Raw genomic sequence first — 23,102 nt, forward strand, 5'->3', positions numbered from 1 at the left:
GGACGTCAACTGACATTCTGGGCAAGACCCACAGTAACGTTTGATTTCTGCAAACACCCCAGGCCAAAAAAACCTTTGGAGCACTCGTTGCTGAGTCTTCTCAGCAGCCAAGTGTCCTCCCATTGGGTTTTTATGAGCCAGGTCAAGTACAATTTTTCTGTGTGAACTAGGAACAACCAGTTGTTCCACCATTTCACCTCTTATATTATCAACACGATAAAGGAGATTATGGTTGACAACAAACTGAGGATACACATTCTCCAATCCTGTACCCTGGGCAACACCATTAATCACAGCCACATTTTCCCAAGCATGAGCTAAGGTTGGATCCCTTAACTGGGATGTGCCAAAGTTATCCTGAGAATACTCCAGTTCTGGCATAGGTGACTCTTCCACAGTCTCCTGGGACGCTTCAGTGTCCCCAACCAACACAGAGAGAGGGAATTGGTCAGGCTCAAGTGGGGCTACCCTTACAGCTGAGACTTCAGAACTTGAGTCCCCAATTTCTGGCAAAGAAGCTGAACATTCATCTCCCAAAGTTAAGGGAGTCTGGGGTGGGAACTCGACCTTCCAGAGTTCCCAAAACAAGGGAAAGTCACGTCCCAGTATAACACTATGCATCAATGATTTAGACACTCCAACCTCATGGGGTGTTACACCAAATTGGGTTTCAATTGGGACCACCGCTGTACCATAACTCTTTGCATCACCATGTATGCACAAAACACCAATACACTGTTTTTTCATCTGGTCTGGTGCTACCAGATCTGAATGTACAAGCGTGACCAGGCTCCCAGAGTCTAGCAATGCCTGGACACTCCTTCCACCCACTTTGACCAGCGCCATGTGGGCCACAGCAGATGTCAGACACGCAGGATGGGCAAAGAAGGATAACCGCCGTGCTGCTTCACACTCCATGGGCTCTGTGACCATAGGACACTTGGCAGCTACATGCCCCCAAGCTTTACACCGCCAGCACTGGATACTGGAGCCTGGTAGAGTATCTTTCGAACACCTGGTATCCATGTTGGTCTTCACCCATGTTTTAGAACCCCCAGGAGAACTTAGGGCTGATGTGCCTCTTCCTGGCCCTGCTGGCAGACGCCGCTTTGCAGGTAAGTTCTCTGGAGCCGACACACCTGCTAAAAACCCTTCTGCCGCTAGGTAGCGTTCTACCATCTCAACCAACTCATCTGCGGACTTTGGATCAGCATGACTAACCCACTTTCTTAACTCATGCGGCAGAGCTGTCAAGAATCGATCCATCGTGACCCTTTCGACAATCTGGGGTGCAGTGAGTATCTCAGGTTGTAACCATTTTCGCACAAGATAAATCAAATCATGCATCTGTGACCTGGGAGACTTATTAGACAGGTAATTCCAACGGTGCACTCGTTGGGCCCGCACAGCTGGAGTGACCCCCAACCGGCGGAGAATTTCTAGTTTTAATTTCTCATAGTCCTGAGCATCCTCAGCAGTCAAATCAAAATATGCTTTCTGAGAATCACCGGTTAGAAACGGAGCAACCAAGCCTGCCCACTGGGTCTTAGGCCACGCCTCTCGCTCTGCTGTACGCTCAAATGTATTCAGAAATGCTTCCACATCATCATGTGGAGTCATCTTTTGGAGAAAGTGGCTTGCTTTAACCAAGCCACTGTTACCAGTGGCACTGCCAGCTTGTTCCTGGCGCAAGTTCAGCTGCTGCAGAACCTCCGCAAGGGTTTCTCTGTCTTTCCTGGCAGCTTCAGCTTGCACATTCCTATCTCTCTCTGCTGCCTCAGCCAGGGCTGTCACCTGAGCACTCAGCAGACGTACAATTTCCTGCTGTGCCTCCTGCTGGGCAGCCTGCTGTGCAGCCAGCGCCTCCTGCTGGGCAGCCTGCTGTGCATTAGTCTCTCGCTGCAGCACATTTGCCTCTTGCTGGGCTGCACTAAGTTGAGCCAAGCGTAACACAAGATCTTCCATCGTTTTTACAAACAGCAGACGTGATGCAATGCAACCAACTTGCTAGATGAAACGCACTTGGTAGGGAATCTTTATGCCCGCATCCGAGCACCAATTGTGGACTGTTGCAGCCTCTTGCAGGATTCCACCATGCACAAACAGGGGTAGTGACCAGTTTTTCCCATGCAACCAGTCTGTTGCTCAGGCTTTATTTTGCAAGTTGCTCAAAACAATAAACAAAAAGGAAAATAAACATAGCCGTCTGGCTCCTGCCTACCTCACTCAGCAGTCCTGTCTATACTAGCAACACAAATATATTTGATCACAGTCCATGAAACAAAACAGAGCAACTTACAGTTTAGCAGGTTTGCAATTACTCACAGAGCTCCTTTTCCTTGCAGCTTTCAGGCAGACTGCATACAGGAAACTCTCCCATTGTCCAGCCTGCTAACTTAAGTACTACACCTGTGTGAGCAGCACACAGATAGGAAAAACCCGGACTGGCTCCAGGTGGTCAGGGAACCCACCCAGCTCTTCCCTGACCGGCTCCAGGACCCTAGACTGGTTTTCTTTTTCCCAATAGGCTTCAGGAAAGAAGAAAACAACAATATTCCTGGAGCCTTTTAACACATGAAGTGCTGGAATCGTGGTGCAACATATACACCATCCAGCACTTTCTCTGATAAACATTGTGACACCCTGTCACAATATATATATATATATATATATATATATATATATATATATATATATATATATATAATATATATATATATATATATATATATATAATATATATAATATATATATATATATATATATATATATATATATATATATATATATATATATATATACAGTATGTGTGTGATTTGATGCTCAAGCAGTTTTAGAACCTGCGATTGTATTTATATGTTTTAAGCACCAATTAAAGGTACTTTTTGTAACTACTACATAGTATTCCCAGCGCTACCTGTTTTGAATGTAAAATATACTTTTGCTTATACTAGGGATAGCGGGTACCCTAATATACAGGCCAGCAGCAGGTGAAAGTTAGATGCAGACATCAATATAAGCACCCTCCACCATTTTTATCATGTTGTTGTCAGGAACTAGGGAAATCGTACATATAGGTGACAGTTAAAAAGTCCACACACCATACAATAAAATTATCCAATTTTATGGCAATTCGGATGTCCCAAAAAAATTGAAAACTTTTTTTTTTTTCATTTATTTGAGAAATCTGATCGAATTCCCCGTATTTATTCGATAAAAGATGATCTGGAGTGTTGGATTTTTCTGAACAATTTTTACAAAAATTGTATGCCGTGTGGTAGATTGTCAATTACTTGATGTACAGACCTAAGCAATTTTTACATCCTGAAAATATACAGTTAAATTAATTACCTTCCCCCTAAATTGGCCCTAGACTACAACGGACATATGACTATGGTAGGGATCAGATTCTGGGCTCCGCTGAGGGGACAGTTAGTGACAAAAACTCCTTATGGTGCTCATACACTTACTTGATTTCCTGCCGATAGACAGCAGATTTGATCACTATGATCGAATCTGCTGTGAAATCGATGCACAAACACTGACCGATTTCCGTCCGAAATTGATCAGTCCCGTCGATCTGTCCGCACGGAAAATTTTGCTCGATCACCGGCGGGTCGGGAGAGCGGCAATACATTACCTGTTCCACCGGCACGTGTCCCTGCAGTACCTTCTCCGTGCTGTGCTTCGGCTGGCTTCACTTACTTCCTGTTGGGGGAAGTTTAAACAGTAGAGCGCCCTCTACTGTTTAAACTTCCCCCGACAGGAAGTAAAGTGAAGCTGAGGGCCAGAGTGGAGAAGAGACAGTGGAGACCTGGGGACTCACGCTGGCCGGATCAGGTAACGTATGCTGGGGGAGGCAGCAGCTCAACAGATTGTGAATCGATTTCATCGTGAAATCGATTAAAAATCTGTTTGCAGTGTAGGCAGCCAATAGATCCCTCTGTGATCAGATTTGATCACAGAGGGATCTATCTGCTGGTTGATCTGGTAGCAATCGACCAGTGTATGGCTGCCTTTAAAGCACTGTGGAAGACATCAGCACTATACAAATTCTAAATAATAATAAACTAACCTTACTCTCACATGATTCTTCCCTCTTGATGCGTAACCCTAAGGACCCCCACTGATGCCTAACTTTAAGGATTCCCCCTACAGATGCCTAAACTGTAGGCATCTATGTGAACCAATCTGTTAACCTCCCTGGCAGTAAGCCCGAGCTGAGCTCGGACTAAGCCGCCGTGGAGGATTTCTCAGGCCCTGGTGGGCCGATTTGCATAATTTCTTTTTGTTACACGCAGCTAGCACTTTGCTAGCTGCGTGTACAAACCGATCGCCGCCGCTCCGCGCTGATTCGCAGCGCCCCCCCCCCCCCAAGACCCCTTGCGCAGCCTGGCCAATCACCGCCAGGCAGCGCTAAGGGGTGGATCGGGACTCCCTCCGACGCCATGACGTGGATGACGTCATCCCGATCATTGCCATGGTGACGGGGAAAGCCAAACAGGAAATCCTATTCTGAACGGGATTTCCTGTTTGCTCTGATCGGAAGGGGAGGGGGGATGCCGCTACACAGCGGCTATCATGTAGCTAGCGCTAGGCTAGCTACATGATTAAAAAACATTTTTTTTTTAAAGTGCTAAGCTGCCCCCAGGTAGTTTTAATAGACTGCCAGGGAGGTTAATAGGCACAAATAGCAGCTGTAAAAGGTAAATTATGGGGGGGGGGTGAGGTACAGCCACAGTTTGCATAGCAGGAGGCCCCATCACCTGCTATTTTATCAGGTGCTTCTGGTACCCAAATTACTCGGAATAGTCTATGGCAGTGCCCATTTTACCTAAATTAACTGCTTCGCCAAGTTGCCCCATTCTGTACAAGTGGCCATTCAGCTTACCTACTGCACTTAGCTGCACCCATCTGTCCTTATTTCTTTCAAAAATGTTAAATATGCTTCAGCTCCTTGTAGATATTTTCTTTACGTGCAACATACTGATTTTAAAAGAGACAGTTGAAAATAAATAATTAAATCTCTTTATTTTGAGTGTTTGAAATCAGCTGCGTAACCATGGCCTCATACTATTCACACACAAGACAAGTAAAAAAATAAGCAATCGATTTTCCTTGCAGCAAAAAAAAAATCACTTTCTTGCAAAAGCTCTATGATGGATTCTTGCAGGATGGAATTTTTAAAATCGATCCTATCTGCTTTTCAACCTGATAGATTTGTGAAGCAATTTATTTTATAGCCTAATCAATAATATAGATGTAAGCTATATGGAGAATAAGAACGAACACTTGGTTTCCACCCGATTACATCAGATGATCACATCAGATCAAGAATATGATTGATAGAACTACTCTATCAACCCATGTGTTGCCAGGATAAGCACATAAGCAATTGGACGTCTGCAACCCATGGCTACACACAAACCTATTAACTCCTCTGGTCTTAAAATTAACTACCTTCTGAAGTGTGTGTGAAGCCTTGGACCTTGATATCAAAATGTTGCATCTGTTTTCTTGTAAAGTCAGCTGAGTAGATGTTTTGAAATCTGAAATTCAACACAGAAATACTGTTTTTTGGGGGGACTTTTAATATTCTTTTATTAGTTGGAGCCAACAAAGCCAAGTTAAACTATTGTTAGAGATAAATCGAAATGAGAAATTGTGAAATCCTTTCTGGTTGTATAAAGCTAAGAAGTTATGAAACAAGTCACCATCCAGGTCAAGGACAGTCACAGTTCTAGACTATACAAAGTCTCTGCATCACAATAAAATGATTTGAGATTAAAAATGGCTTATACAGGCAACATCTACCTTTACAAGTATGAAGTCGCCTTTTACTGAGAGAACATTTCCATTTAAATAACGAACGCTCTGTGAATAAATTAGATCAATCCTGTTATCATTTAATTCAAGGTTTTATGAAGAGTAATTATTCAGCCACTGCAAAGAATAGTTTTGGGACTGAGTCATAAATAACATGCAGAGGAGTGGCTCAATTAGCTTAAAAGTTGCCTCCGCTATGTCAGGTTTGAAAGTTTTAGTATCTCAGAGTAAAGGCTTTTCATCCTTTTCACTAAAAATGATGACATTTCTCTTTTGGAGGAGAACAGTAAATGGAAAGTGCAGCTAGTTAAAGAGCTATAAATGCAATAGAAAAATTGGAAAACTTCAAAAGCGACTTTAGTAGAAAAAAAAGCGAATGGTCTTGAAACAGTATAAAATATTCTATTTGAATGTATTCATTTTCAGTTCAGCAGGTCTTTAATAATGGCACAGGGCCTTGTACCCTTCTAGCCGCATAGCATTTCTCTTGTTTCTACTTCCATGGTTTAGGCTGGATCAGCCAACTGATAAAAGATGACTTCTCTTAGAGGCAATAATCAACAGAACAAGCTAAAAAATCTCTTCTGATCACTATTGTTCTCCACATAGATAACACCAGAAGCTTCTCCAGCCATGTCAACACTTATTCTCTTACCCGTCCATAAACACACCTGCTTGGTCACTGGTCAGGCTCTGTATTTCTGTATTGTAAAAGATCCTGTCAGGAAAAAATTAAAGGTGGTCAGATCCCAACTGCATGGCTGACTAATCTCTGATCTCATTTGAACTGGAACTCACTGACAGATCAATATTAGTCTAGGCTTCACATTGAGGGCAGCTAGAAGAACAAACTGGGTCTCAGTTGAGTGTTCTAATGGGAGGCATCAGAGGGCACTAACTGGGAAATGGGAGAGTCCTACACAGCATCAGCAGGCACGAAAGAAGGAGGCAAAGGAAAATATTAAGGATGGATCAAAGGGCACTGCAAGGTCAAGTGGAAAGCACTAAAGGGGGGCATCGGGGGAAGCTAGCAAGGTGCATTGCAGAGTAATATGAAAGCTATTACAGAGGACTACTATAACTGACTGATAGGCAGGGTCAAAATTCTCCCTGGGACCCTTTGACTTGCAGATATCCCCTTTAGCTTAATCCTTTTACTACCTCTGTTTCTACCAATCACCCCTGTAGTCTGTACACTCGTATGTGCTGTTTTATTTTCTTCTGTCATATCTTGGTATTTCTGTATATGCAATGCTATTTTTATGTGGTTCCTTCTGGATGTGTTGTACACTTACGTATTGTATTAACCGATTGTATTATATAAATTACAGTATATGTATGGTTTTAGTCTCACCTTATTTTGTACAAAAATGTTCATACTATAAAAAAATAATAATAATTACTAATACAAGTAATAAAATCTGGAAGAGGCAGGTAACAGCTTTTTATTAAAATTGTGAAGTGTGGATTCATATCTTGTGTAATCCATAGCACAAAATTTTTATTTATCGATTTAATCCAAAGTCATTAAAGTGAAAAGTGTCAGTGCTGGCAGCTATCTGAAACCTCATGCAGTTGAAGAAGAAATTGCTCCACAGTCAGGCTGCTTGTACGGCTCTGGTTTAATTAAAGTTTAGCTGAATTCATCTGGTTTTTCCCCCTGGTTGTGAAATCTCAGCACATGAGCAGTTGGTTGGTGCTTATATAGGGAGAAGGTGTGATTTGTTCGGGTGCATTCTGTCATTTCTCTAAAATAATGAACAATCAAGAAAAGACAAAATGCGTGATTTCAGAAATTGCTATCAAATATTTTCTAGCACACTGTTTTCCGGTAGATGTAGGTTCACAATACAAATATGTTCAAACTAATTTGTTTCTGTTCAGTTCAAATATGTTGCTGCGTCAATATGCAATCTCCTATGTTGCTAAATATGTCATCGGATTGTAGGCATTTTGTGATTATTCAATAGTATTAGGTAAATAAGAACACCTGCGACTCATACTTGCTACCACATTTTTTTTTCTTCTGCTACTTGAAAACGCCTGCTACATTGGCATTAGACACAGTCATTATTTGCTAAGTAACTAGAGCACTTCCCACTTATATTATTGAATTTACTTAGATTCTGACACTTTTTCACACCTTAGTTATTAAACTCAATGTCAAATATAAAGTATTAGCTTAATTTGATTGCATTTCTGATCCTAAAGCTGATTGTTGTAAGTAGAAAAGATGATCGGCACTAAATGCTGGACAGCAGGACCTTTCTGGGGGGTTCCTCAGCACTTAGTCATTGTGCCTCCGATATATAGGCATCAATTGTGCAATAAAAGTGAAAAGGTACCGGGCACCAGCTGCGTTCCAAATGCTGATTTATTTCATCCCATCCAGTGATAGACACAACAATTAGGCACCAGGTCTAACAGCCGTTTCGCAAGCTGACAATGCTTGCTTCCTCAGAGACTCTGAGGAAGCAAGCATTGTCAGCTTGCGAAACGGCTGTTAGACCTGGTGCCTAATTCTTGTGTCTGTCACTGGATGGGATGAAATAAATCAGCATTTGGAACGCAGCTGGTGCCCGGTATCTGATCCTAAAGCAATGGGAACCTCCGGATGTGTTGAGAGACAGATGACCCTAAACCACTTAAGGACTGCAGTCTTAAAACCCAGGACCAGACACTTTTTTTCCATTCAGACCACTGCAGCTTTAACGGTTTATTGCTCGGTCATACAACCTACCACCTAAATGAAGTTTACCTCCTTTTCTTGTCACTAATACAGCTTTCTTTTGGTGCTATTTGATTGCTGCTGTGATTTCTAGTTTTTATTATATTCATCAAAAACTTGAATTTTGTCAAAAAAAAAGATTTTTTTTTAACTTTCTGTGCTGACATTTTTCAAATAAAGTAAAATTTCTGTATACATTTTTGACCAAATTTATTGTGCTACGATAAAAAAAAATCCAATAAGTGTATGTGTATTGGTTTGGGTTAGCGTAAATTGATTTTTATTGTTTTTTTTTCACAAAGTGTCATTTTCCACTAACTTGTGACAAAAAATAAAATCTTCTATGAACTCATCATACTCCTAACGGAATACCTTGGGGTGTCTTCTTTCTAAAATGGGGTCACTTGTGGGGTTCCTATACTGCCCTGGCATTTTAGGGGCCCGAAACCGTGAGGAGTAGTCTGGAAACCAAATGCCTCAAAATGACTTTTCAGGGGTGTAAGCATCTGCAAATTTTGATGACAGGTGGTCTATGAAGGGCCGAATTTTGTGAAACCGGTCATATGCAGGGTAACCTCTTGGATGACAGGTTGTATTGGCACTGAAGTGAAGGAAGCGCAGGATGTTCTTAAATCGTGACCTGGACATGGCAGCAGAGAACATAGGCATGTGATGTATTGGGTGCGTAGACCAATGAGACCGCAATACATTATTTTTGACTAGACCCATGTTAAGGAGAAGGCCCCAAAAAATGTTACGTTCGGAAACTTGGAGTGGTTTCCACCGAAAAGGCTGGGTATGGTAGCTTCTTGGATTGGTGGTTGCGTATTGTGTGGCATACCGGTTGGTCTCAGCCACAATTAAGTCGTAGAGACCAGCAGTGATCAGAAAAAAAAAATTCTGTCACTGCAGTGGGGCGGGTGAGGGTTTGACTGGGTGATCAAAAGCCTGCAGGGGGCAGATTAGGGCCTGATCTGATGGATAGGAGTGCTAGGGGGTGACAGGAGGTGATGGGTGTCTCAGGGGGTGATTAGAGGGGAGAATAGATGCAATCAATGCATTGGGGAGGTGATCGGAAGGGGGTTTGAGGGGGATCTAAAGGGTTTGGCCGAGTGATCGGGAGCCCACACGGTGCAAATTAGGGTATGATCTGATGGGTAGGTGTGCTAGGGGGTGATAGGAGGTGATTTATGGGTGTCTAAGGGTGTTATTAGAGGGGGGAATAGATGCAAGCAATGCACTGGGGAGGTGATCAGGGGGGGTCTGAGGGCGATCTGAGGGTGTGGGTGGGTAATTGGGTACATGCAAGGGGCAGATTAGGGTCTCATCTGATGAGTAGCAGTGACAAGGGGTGATTGATGGGTGATCAGTGGGTGATTAGAGGGGAGACCAAATGTAAATAATGCACTGGGGAGGTGATCAGGGGGGGTCTGAGGGCGATCTGAGGGCGTGGGCGGGGGTTTGGGTGCCCACGAGGGGCAGATTAGGGTCTGATCTGATGGGTACCAGTGACAGGTGGTGACAGGGGGTGATTGATGGATGATCAGTGGGTGATTAGAGGGGAAAACTAATGTAAACAATGCACTTGGGAGGTGATCTGAGGGCGGGTCTGCGCGTGATCTGAGGGTGTGGGTGGGTGATCAGGTGCCCACAAGGGGCAGGTTAGGGTCTGATCTGATGGGTGGCAGTGACAGGGGGTGATTTGGTGATTAGGGGGGGGTGATTAGGTGCAAACAGTGGTCTGAGGGGGTGATCAGGGGGGGGGGGGTCTGAGGGCGATCAGGGGGCAGGCTCAGTGTTTGTGTGTGCTTACTAGGGGGGCTGCCTCCTGCCCTGGTGGTCCCTTGATAACTGGGACCACCAGGGCAGGAGGCAGCCTGTATAATACGCTTTGTATACATTACAAAGCGTATTATATGCTTTGAACGCGGCAGATCGGGAGTTAACAACCCGCTGGCACTGCTAATTGGCCGGCGGGTTGATGTCGCGGGTGGGCGGAGCCTAATGCCGGCGGATGCGCGCAATCCTCGGCTATTCAGTCCCCCAGGTACCGGCGCCTATCGGCGTTACGCAATTCTGGGGGTGTCACTTTGCCGCCGCCCATAGGTAGTGGGCGGTCTGCAAGTGGTTAAAGTGTACCGTGGCATACTTTGCATAGTAATTTGGACACAGAGGCATGTTACTCAGCTTACAACATACCTCTGTGTCCTTTCTGTTGTGGTTTCTGTCCCCCCTGGCTGCTGCACTTACCCCCCAAAATTGCCAACAAGCAGCTCGTCAGCAGCTTAGGACCGGAAGAGGCTTCCTTTGCCGGAGAGAGATTCCTGTCCCATGCCCAGGAACCTTTACTGCCCATTCACTCCTCTTGCCCACCTCTCCCTATGCCTCTTCTCAGCCACACATGCTCGCTTCCCAGTCTCTGCTCTGCACCAGTGGACCAGTTGAGGATGCCCAGAGCTCAGGCCCTCTCTTGCACTCTGGTGTATGAGCCGGAAGTACTGCCAGGGTTGTGGCCATTTTGTACTAACATCTTTCCAGAAACCTGGTGAGAGAAGGGAGCGCCATACAATGGTAGGAAGCAGAGCACCTGAGTCAGGAACACACGCTGATTCATGTAATGTGTGTCTTGTTTTTGTTGTTTTTGTTTTTTTTTACATTTTAACCACTTCACCAATGAGGGGTGTTACCCCTTGAACACCAGAGCAATTTTCACCTTTCAGCGCTCCTTCCATTCATTCGTCTATAACTTTATTATTACTTGTTGCAATGAAATGAACTATATCTTTTTTTCGCCACCAATTAGGCTTTCTTTAGGTGGGACAATATGCCAAGAATTATTTTATTCTAAATGTGTTTTAATGGGAAAATAGTAAACAAAATGTGGGAAAAAAAATATTTTTTCAGTTTTCGGCCTGTGAGAAAACGCGGAAAAGCCGCCGCCAATACTCAAGGTGAGGTGGCTGATTCCGCGTTCAACATGGCAGCTGGTGCGCAGGCGGAGCGCGGAGAAATCGCCGCATGCTCTGACATCAGGGCGGCGGATTCCGCGTCCAATGCGGCAAGTTGCACGCATAGGCCTGTGCCTCTTAGTAATGCGGGATGCAGAGAGAACGCCGCACGCACGAACAGCGGTGCGGCGGATTCCGCTTCTAATACAGCAGAAACATTACAACACATGACTGGTGTGGCTGGGACTGATAGTCCACTTTGGTTTAGGAGGACGCGCGCGCGCAGAGAGGCAGGGCCTTTATGGCAGTCAGAAGAGGGTCAGCTGACCAAGCTGGTCAGCTGACAATTTCAGTAACTTCGATTGGTCCAGCACTTAGGGGAGGCGCTGGTGAGCGCTAGTGTATATATACTGGGTGCTGGTCATTCATCTGGTGTCTGCCGTTGCGATCACTACGTGGTAGCACTCAGACCTTGTCAGTATCTGTGTTATTTAGACCAGTTTCCAAGGTGTTGATGGCCGAGGATCTCACACCTTAGTCTAGGAAATCTGTTATTATTTGTATTATTCTCTAGTTCAGTTTCCAAGGTGTTGATGGCCAAGGAACTCACACCTTAGTCTAGGAATTCAGTATCATCTGTATTATTTGTCATATTCTAGACTAGTTCCTGGAGTGTGAGAATCTTGGAGTTCACACTCAAGCTTAGGCATTGTTGATTATTTGTTGTGACTTTCGTCTCTCCTGACCATTCTCCTGATCTTTGATTTTGTACTTTGTCATTCTCTCATTCTGTTACCGAACTCGGCTAGTCTCTGGAATCTGCATCTGTCTCCTGTCTCTGTACTGTATCTGTCCCTGTGGTTACGACCTAGCCTGTCCGACCTCGAGAACTATCTCTCCTGTTAAGAGATAGTTCACAGATCTGTTAGTGACACTGCCCATTGGTGTCACTCACGTTCTGTCCTTCCCTCTGTCTTAGCCTGGTTCCGCCCCTTGGGGAGCATCAGACCTGTGGAAGGAATCTGATCCATATCAGTAGCTCTTACTGTCTAGCACCCATCTTACGGGTGCTTTCCTCAAAGTATTACTGTTGCACCAAACACTCTCATATCTCAGGTGTCCAGAGGTTAGAAGATATATCTGATTATCGGTGATACTGCAGATCATCGATAATCGGGTATATTCTGCATTCTCGGTGATACTGCAGATCACCGGTAATCAGACCCTCTCTGTGTTACACCGATCGTTACACGGCCATTATAGTTTTTAAATAATGCAAGCTACTGTAATTAAAACTCATGAAATGTATTTGCCCATTTGTCCCGGTTATAAAACCATTTAAATTATGTCCCTATCACAATGTTTGGCACCAATATTTTATTTGGAAATAAAGGTGCATTTTTTTCAGTTTTGCATCCATCCCTAATTACAAGCCCGTGGTTTATAAAGTAACAGTGTTATACCCTCCTGACATAAATATTTAAAAAGTTCAGTCCCTAAGGTAACTATTTGTTTTTGTTTTTTATTGTATTATTTTTTGGTTTTTTTTAATTACAAAAAAAAAAATATTTAGGGAGTGTGGGAGGTAATGAGTTAATTTATTGTGTAAAACTAATGTATTTGTATATGTAAAATGTTTTAGGGTGTAGTTTTACTATTTGGCCACAGTGAGTTTGTGTTCATGCGACCTGTAAGCGTCCAGAAGGACGCTTACAGGAAGCACTATGAGGCTGGGAAGATCACAATGATCGCGCTGTTTCTCATAGAAGCAGCAGATCATTGTGGTGGCTTAGATCAACGAACGGGAATGGATTTTCCCGTTCATTGATCTCCGGGCGAGCGGGTGGCGGCGGTAGTTCGGGAGGTACGGATTTCTCCGTCCCTTGGTTTTATAAGGGTGTAAAAAGGGACAGAGAAATTCGTACCGCGGGGGGGGGTTAAGTGGTTAAATATCCACCGGCTTCTCTTCAAGGCAAGAGATTGCCCCTTGTAATTCCTCACCTAAGTGTTGCTGCAAACACCTAAGTTAGGCTAGCAGTGATCTGCAAACTTGGCTCTCCAGCTTTTAAGTCCCACAATGCATTTGCCTTTATGAATCATGACTGTGGCTGTCAGATTCCTGCAATGCATTGTGGGACTTGTAGTTCCTTAACAGCTGGAGAGCCAAGTTTGCTAATCTCTGTTCTAGAGCTGTCCAACTCCAGTCCTCGGGGGCTATATCCACGCCAGTGTTTAGGATAGACTGAGAATTGTGCTTGATGAACCACACCTTTCCTGATTCAGTCCCATCAATTATTTTTAGCTGTGGCAAAAATGTGTGAGGCCCTCAGCTCTTGAGGACTGGAGCCCTGACCTAAGCGGTAGGTGAACAGAGGCTATCACCTTTACTGCTCATGGCACCATTGAACTAAATCTGTAAAAAGGGCATGGTTATCAAACTATGAAGATGGCAACCCATTAATCACATAAATGTGTGGAGGCCAAGGCAACGTGATGGCCAGCAATGCCATTCTGAGAACACTGTGATTGCATGTATCCATGAGCATATGCAGTGTAATATTTAAAAGAAAAGATGTTAAGCATCCCCCCACCCCCCCTTTAAGGTCTTTCAATCCTTTGTACCCCACAGTCTTGTATAACCCAGGAATGGCAGGACTAACTGATGTAAAGCGCCACATCCTGACCTACAACCACCATACATGAGCCATAAGATTTAGGGAAGGGGCAATCAACTGAGGGGGTGCAAAACAAAGAAAGCCTGTATTGCTGATCTTTTCAATTCATCAGTCTGAATCTTACATATTCACACTACAAGAGCTTTTCTAAGCACTTTGTGATTTTTAAAAGCTCTTGCGCTAATTTAATGCTATGTGTGTATTCTCACTGGAGCGATGTGATTTTGTAAAAATCCCCCATAGCTTTGCATTAGCAAGAGCTTTTCAAATCACTAGGGCTTAAAAAGCTCTTGCAGTGTGAACCAGCCCTTATACCCACACATAAGTCAAGGGCTCATATGCAATTACATTTTTTTCCTGAGTTTTCTGCTAGGAGATCATTTTCATATTCTCTTTAAAGAGAAGCTGTCAGCCATACTATCTCAGAAAAAAACACATAAGTAGCTAAATTCTTGCTCTACTTACATATCACGTTTATTGCACTGTCCACGTTTTGATTTCAGTGATTTTTCTAAAGTGAAAAAAGAGAAAATCCTTCTTAGCATTTCCCATTTTAAGTGTGGCTATTTTGAAGCCAATTCTGATTTCATTTCCTCCCTTAGTCTTCTCTGCCTGATTTGCCAGCCCTTCACTATAGAAAGTGCATTGTCTCAGCATGAGAAATATTGGCCAATCAGAGAGGAACAGAGGTGTGGGAGGGGAAAACAGGAGGGAAAGAGGCTTCAGCCAATCAGGCTGCATTAGTTAAGTCTGAGGGGAAGTACAGAAGCAAAAAAGGACAACCCAATATGCCCTGCAACTTGTGTGTACCAAATAGACGCCAGGTAAACTGGGGAATGATCATTTATCATCAAGAAAAGTAATAGAAATTTTAACTTTTTTGGATTGCCTGGTTAGCATCCGTATTACTTGTTTACCAGATAAAGATAAAGAATTGATTTTATGCCCGACAGTTACCGTATTCTATAAAATAACCTTTAAGAATTTTATAATTGAAAAACTACCCAAGGTATGGTGGAAAGTACTATTACAATTATTTTGAGTATTTTCTTGCTTGCTCGTGGAACTTAATGACAAGTTGTGAAAATATCACCTAAGTAGGGATGGTCGGAATGCCAATTTACGATTCCGGGGTAAATCCGCATTCCGTCATGTACCGATTACTGATTCCACTACCAATTACCGCATTCCAATGCGGAATTTCCACCGGAAATAGCGGAAATTCTGCCCGACTTTAACATCGATTTTCTCAAAAACTATAAGGTCTTTTTGAAAACTTTTTTTTGCATCTTGTTCAGAAGATTCAGAAGATTCTGTTTAATAAACCCTGGTTTATTTGGTGTTTCTAGGACTTAAGGGGGCTTTGCTATTAACCGCTAAAGTCGGCGGATTTTTACTGTAATGTAAAGTGCAGGAAATTGGCAGATGCAGATTTTCTGCATTTTACATTACAGTAAAAATCTGCCGACTTTAGCGGTTAATAGCAAAGCCCCCTTAAGTCCTAGAAACACCAAATTGTCCAGGTTTATTAAACCGAATCTTGTGAACAAGATGCAAACAAAAGTTTTCAAAAAGACCTTATATTTCTTGAGAAAATCGATGTTAAAGTCGGGTGGAATTTCCGCGATTTCCGGCGGAAATCTGCCTACGGCGCTTGCATTACCGATTTCCGCATTCCGATGCGGAAATGCAATTTCCGATCGGAAATGCAATTTCCGATGGGAATTTTGGAAATTGCATTTCCGCGGAATCCGAATGAGCATCCCTACACCTAAGAGAAAACTCAGGAGAAATAGTGAATTGCATATGGGACAATGATTCAGAAAGTTTAGAACGTCTGTAAACAAATAGGCATAATCTCAACCATTGTCTCATTCCTTTTGCTTCAGGTTTACTTTATAATTATATTTATAATTTAGATTACCTATAGAGTCAGCAGCTGACAGAACAAATGGGTTTGCAGTGCTAAGTATAATTAGAGGGCCTATGTACACATTTGGACTGGTAATTTTCCTTTAGCTGTGTTTGCATCGCGATGGGGTTTCCAAATGTAGCCTATTCTATTCAGCAGTTTTTAGAACGCTACAAATGCACAGTAACTTTGGTACTAATGCAGAGCAGCTGCATTACAAAAGCAACACTATCCATCCACCATGCTTACTGTGATCATATCACCGTTAGAGTGTTTGATGATCATGTACTTCATCAGCGCTATCTTGCTTTTCAATTAGGTTTTTTTTCATGTTCGTTTACTCTAGTCACTCGGTAGACAAGTTTGAAAACATCACCTATATTACAAATGAGCTATCCTCTGAATGGCATATTATTTATACTGTATTATTGATATTTTTATTATATGTACCTTTCATAACAAAACATTATATCAACTAAGAAAGCTGATCAATTGTGTGTATAAATATATTGCAAGGGTAACATGCCTTTAACTCTCAGACATGGCGAAACAAACTGAAATTGATCACCTGTCAGCAGACAGAAATCATTCCTATATTGAAGCATGTCTCAATAGCTCTCTATTTTATTAAAGATGGGACTGTATTATGAACTGGTAATGCCCAAGTGCAGACCTAACAACCATAAGAAAGCTATATATCTTCTGTTAAGAGAGAAGATTTAATGATAAATCAATATTTTCCCTTAGGTCCTTTCATACATCTCACTGCTCAGTAAAATATTCAGCTGAATGGATTTTTTACGATACTGTGTATAGTTACTGTTTAAACCATTTTATACGTTAATTAGCAGAAGATATTTTTAAACCAGATGCATTTGGGAATCTTTTTTTTCTTTTCCTATGATATGCATATTTTTTCACCTACAATAATCGGAATCATTTTGTACTAAGTTTAACCTGCTCAAAAAAAAGTTTTGAATGCAAATAATGAATAATCCTTTTGTTGCTGAAATTAACTTTTTCAACAATTAAAATAAAACTCCAGGCAAAAATGGAATTTAGTTTGTATTGTATCCCTCAGATTTCTACCAGAGTTGGCAGTCCCAACAATGTAAAGCAGTAATGTTTGACACTGCTGTACACGCAAATGACCCAGGCTATTGAATACATCATGAATTGACATCAACTGGAACTGTGCAAAAAGACAGCATAGTGGCTAAATGCTTAGCATTCTCAACCAGTGCCTGGGATTCCAGATTTTGATCTTAACCAGGACACTACTTACATGAGGTTTGTATATGTCTTTCAGTGTTTTTGCCTTAGTTTTCTCCAATCAATTTTGTATTTTACTTATATCCCAATAAAAAAAACCTGTAAATTAATTTACTACCCTCAACACCCAAAGAAAAAAATAGTATAGGTAGCATATCTGCCCCAGTATTAGTCAGTTCCCCCAGAATAGGTAGCAGATGTGCCTCCCCATCCCAAGTATAGATATCCAAATGTGCCCCCAGTTTAGCTAGTGTATGTGCCCCCCTACCCCCCCCCCCTCAAGTATAGGTGGCCAGCTATGTCTCCGTATCCTCCTCAGTATAGAAAGCAGATGTGCAACCCCCACCCCCTAGTATTGAAAGGCTAATGTGTTCCCCAATGTTAGGTCGACCCCCCCCCCCCCCCCAGTTTAGGTAGCAGGTTCCTCCCCGCCCAGTTTTGAAAGCTGAATTTGATCCCAGTCTTGGTAGGCCCCACTTTAGGTAACAATTGAGCCCCCTCCCCCAAGCATAGGTAGCCAGGTATTCTCCTAGTATTAAGTAGCCCCTCCTCATTATAGGTAGCAGTTAGCAGATAAGTCTCTTCCTACCTATTCAGAGTTGCGAGCAGAGCATAAATTAGGTAACTGGCTCTCAACTTCCGCCGATAACGGCTTATTTACCCTTCTATAAATCGCACTCTAACTTTGTTTTTAGTACATTTTTTAAAGTAGATCTCTCTTATTTCTGCTATTGGAAATGTTGCATTTCTGCTACTGAAAATGCTGGGTGCTACTGAGTGAGTTTAAATGAGTTGACATAAGGTTTAACTTGCACTACTGCTTTGTAAACAGAAGTAAACCTAGACATTCTTTTGCATTTAAGTTAACAGTATTGTCTTTTGAAGCTGCAATGCAAATTGCATGATTCTCTGCTTTTCTCTTACCAATTTCATAATAGGAAGTCTGTTACTTGTGCGGTTTAAGACTCTAGATGGATGAAACCTTTTAAAAACATACAATACAAATGCTATTTTTATTAAATGAACACCAATAAATCTGAATGGAGATCACTTTTAATTACTATTACAACCCTTACAACCCTTCCCTGTATCTTGCACTGCTACCCAACATGTACACACACACACATTAAAACTGTGATAAAACAGTTGTGTATTATATATAGAAAATAAGGTATTGGATGGTAAACAATATTCATGGCCACATGACAACCAAACACACAACACTCTTTGTTAGCTTGGCTACACTCTTGTTATTATAGGTTAGCGCTACTTGACAGTTCTTTTGCATACACTTAACAAGTGTGTTTGTTTATTTTCTAAGAATATTCACACCTCCTCCAGAAGTAAAGAATCAGGTGGTGTGATTTTCACAGAATTGTTGACAAATTGCTATCATTGTTTCTCTGCAAAGAATGGTGTTAACCTTCATTACATACATCCATGAGGCACATTTCACATTTTATTATGCATTTCTTAATGCAGGATAGAATAAAATATAGCATTAATTGTTGAACAAAAAATATCTGTCATTAAAATGTGATGTGTGTTTTTGATGAATTTATGCTATGTAAGGCTGGAAACCAAAAAAGGCAATGTACTGTATATTCTGGCGTATAAGACTACTTTTTAACCCTTGAAAATCTTCTGAAAAGTCAGGGGTCGTCTTATACGCTGGGTGCCATTGATGCCGGGTGATATGCCCTATCCTGTTACTGCCTTTTAGATATCGCTGCTGAGGATTGTAGTGAAGCGGCGCAGGCGCACATGTGCGGGATCTGAGAGGCAGAGAAGGAGGTAAATAGGATACAAGGGCGGAAGAGGTGTGTTTTATTGGCACAGCGTGATCTAGTCTTCCATACCACTCTGATAAACAGGTAGACTCAGAGAGAGCTAACCAATCCACTTAGGGAGAGGGAGAGGGAGAATTGACCAATCCAACCAGACAGTCACCTATACACTGGGTACCACATACAGTACAGCACCAGTATCTGTTCATACATAGCCCCCGTATATATTTTTCTTAAATTTTTAGTTGGTGTGCATTGGAAGAGTGGTAGTCTTATACGTTGAGTATATCCCAAACTCTATATTTTGACTGGAAAAGTTGGGGGGTCGTTTTATATGCCCAGTCGTCTTATACGTGGGAATAATACGGTATGTTAAAGTAGCAATTCAAATGATGGTTAAATACCTAGTTGTAGTGTGCCTTGTAGTGTATTCTCTCAGAAATCAATGTTTACAGCCAAATACAATCATGTGTAGAAACCCAGAGGAGCATTGGCAGTGGTATGCAGGGAACGTTGTTATCAATGTTTATTCAGCATTGTGAAAAACTGTTGCCTGTAGGACCTTGGGGGCATCCTGCATGTAGTTGCTTACTCCTGCAGGACTTGTGTGTGTTTTAAACACATGAACACTATGAACGAATGCATGGCAAATCAGTGGCAGCTACCTTGTGGTGTCAGTAAGGTCAATGTCAATGTATGTATGTACATATATATATATATATATATATATATATATATATATATATATATATATAATCTTAGAGACAGTATGTCATCTGGAATATGGAATTCAGTTCTGGGCACCACATTACAAACAAGATATTGCAGTTTTAGAGCAGGTGCAGAGACGAGCTACAAAATTGATACGTGGGATGGAAGGTCTCGCTTACCAAGAAAGGTTGGATAAACTGGGTTTATTTAGTCTAGAGAAAAGACGCCTTAGAGGAGATTTAATTAACATGTATAAATACATCAGATGGCAATATAATAGCTTGGCGGATGAGCTTTTTGTCCCTAGGCCTTCTCAAAGGACTAGAGGATATGATCTGCGCATGGAGGAAAAACGTTTTAGCCATTTATTTAGGAAAGGGTTCTTTACAGTAAGAGTGATTAAGATGTGGAATGCATTGCCACAAGAAGTAGTTATGGCAAACTCTATACCTGCATTTAAAGGGGGCTTAGATGCTTTCCTTGCGTTGAATGACATCCATGGCTACAATTACTAGGTAATGCCTAATGATGTTGATCCAGGGATTTTATCTGATTGCCATCTGGAGACGGGAAGGAATTTTTCCCTTTAGGGGCTAATTGGACCATGCCTTGTAAGGGTTTTTTCGCCTTCCTCTGGATCAACAGGGATATGTGAGGGAGCAGGCTGGAGTTGTACTTTGTACTGGTTGAACTCGATGGACGTATGTCTTTTTTCAACCAAAATAACTATGTAACTATGTTGAAGGTGGCCTGTTGGCGGTATAATTCAAGACTGTTATTGGATGGGTTCACCTGTAAACATAGTTTGAGTTATATTGATTTTATTTATTTTTTAATAACACTCTGGTCTTTTTCCAGGCAAACAAATTACGAACAAAAACCTTGAGGAATACACTTAACCCCACATGGAATGAAACACTAACATATTATGGAATAACAGATGAAGATATGATCCGAAAGACTCTCAGGTAGGACTCATTTTGCAGATAATATCTGGGTGATCAATACTAGGAAAAACTCGCTGCTCTTAACAAGAAATGCTAAAAATGGCATATATTTGGATACATGTGTGCTAAGGAGGTACTAAAGATTTTTTTTTGCTGCATGTGTAAATCTTTTAAAGTCTAGAGAAGATACTACACACCAATGATCTTTGTATCCTTGTCAAAAGCAGGTGCAAAGTAGCTGGATAAGCGCCACCAAGCTATCAAACCAATTGTATCCACAAAATCCCAAAACTTTATTTACATGTACCGGTTTATCATAGTTCCAATGTTTCAGGACCACAAAGAACTGCTCTCTCAAGGACAACTACTATACAGGATTATGACCCTTGGAGAGAACAAAAATAAATAATTAAAACAGTTAAATTAACCAAAAGAACATATAACAGAACCACACAATAGAAAGGAGTTACCCAATACCAGAGAAAAGAACTAAATGAGTAAAAGGCTGGAACGTGTCATGAGTCTCATGTCACCCTAGACACCCCAGCCATGAAGCAAGGTGAGATTGGTGTCATCAATAATTACCATATGCTTCTTCTTACAAAGGCAGTAGAGATGCCAATCCATAACCTATGCAGATTCCAACAACCAAGGCAAGCCATGAGCAAATAAATAATAATACATGCTAACTCGAGAAAAGATGAAATGCCAATCGGCAAAACAATTACATAATCTGTGTATAAAGTTCATCAATTATATTGCAAAAATATACAATATATGTAATAAAACATAAATTAAGAAATACACACATTCTATCTGCTAGTGACATACAGATACTGCCTCATAAAGATGGTTATTATGGTCTGTAAATATCATATAGGTCACTCAAGATATGTGATCATAAATGGCATTGTAGCATACACAGTATAAATACAGTCAGTGTGTGTTTAATGAGTGTATGTTATCTAAGTTTAAAAAAAGATTTGGCTGATATGTACTGGTAGTAATTGTTGATTGATTGCGAAGAGATGTAATTTTGAGTAGTTTGATTTTATAGCCCTAAGACGACATAAGCAATCAAAATGTGTGCAGATAAAGCAGACTTAAAAAGTACTTTGTATTTAAATGGGAAACCACATTCTAAAAATTGAAACAAAGTTATGAAATATGTTATGAAAAGATAGGCTTTAATCTTCATTTGTATCCTGTGACCTTGTTTCAAGCACTTGTGATGGTGGCAAGGCAAAGAGCTGAATTATTAATTCACCTCAGAGCTGTACAAACTGTAACATTGTGAACAAGCTAAGGAGAGTATATTGTACAAAACAGGAAAATTGTCATCCTGGGCTAGATTGTTTTATTGATGCTTTGTTTGTGATGCATACTTGGGGCCTGATTCAATTCCAAGTTGTCTTTTGCATTGAAACCACTAGCCTCCACTGTACATTTTTCTGCTCAATTTAATTTTAATAATGCTTGTGATGCTGATACGACAAAGAAGTCTCCTTATGCATTGAAATAATTGCTAATGTGTTGGGAAGTTGCTTTTGGGCATATTGGTGGGCGATTTCTAATGCTGTTTGCAAGGTAGATTTATCAACACGTATCAGTCTTCATCTATTGCTTGACTATTTGTGATATAGTTATGTCTATTAATAAAATTATGAAGTTAACGTTATTAAAGTTTATTTTTTATTTTTTTTACTTCTCCATGCCTTTTTAACCTGTTATCCTTCCCAGCCTGCTGGACTTAATATTGTTACTGTGCAAGCATCGAAAGCATGCATGATTCGTTTAGCAGAAGAGGCAAAATGCTTTCCCAGCCGTGCATATCCCTTCTGCCACATAGTAGGTACATATGCTGGCCAAGAAGCACTCACTTTTTTTCTGTGATGGCCACTGATTCTTGTCACTTGAGTTCATGTTACACCAATGGACAGTGCCTTGAGTTCTATGTGATAAAAGCACACTACAAATGTGTAGATTATTGAATTGCACCACTCGGTATTTAACAGCCTCATGGAGGGATATTTCTTCTGTGTTTAGACAATAAAAAGCTGGCACTGAGCTTCCCATAAGGAAGGAGAATGCAACAGTAAGAGAGCCTGTGTGAGTCATCTGTGCAGAGAGCCGTCTGTGTGAGTCATCTGTTCAGAGAGCCGTCTGTGTGAGTCATCTGTGCAGAGAGCCGTCTGTGTGAGTCATCTGTGCAGAGAGCCGTCTGTGTGAGTCATCTGTGCAGAGAGCCTTCTGTGTGAGTCATCTGTGCAGAGAAAAAGAGCGATCTTGCCACACT

General features: G+C 41.6%; 1 protein-coding gene across 3 annotated transcripts in view; it reads left to right on the forward strand.

Annotated features, from left to right (window-relative positions):
- DOC2B (double C2 domain beta) overlaps positions 1-23,102 on the forward strand; it is a 704,601-nt gene that overhangs the window by 396,665 nt on the left and 284,834 nt on the right. For all 3 annotated transcript variants that reach the window (XM_068268615.1, XM_068268616.1, XM_068268617.1), the window contains one exon: positions 20,718-20,827. In XM_068268615.1, the coding sequence (XP_068124716.1) occupies positions 20,718-20,827 (110 nt within the window). The remainder of the gene's footprint in view (positions 1-20,717; positions 20,828-23,102) is intronic.

This window comes from Hyperolius riggenbachi, chromosome 2 (assembly GCF_040937935.1).
Source record: "Hyperolius riggenbachi isolate aHypRig1 chromosome 2, aHypRig1.pri, whole genome shotgun sequence".
In the NCBI taxonomy this organism is placed as follows: domain Eukaryota; kingdom Metazoa; phylum Chordata; class Amphibia; order Anura; family Hyperoliidae; genus Hyperolius; species Hyperolius riggenbachi.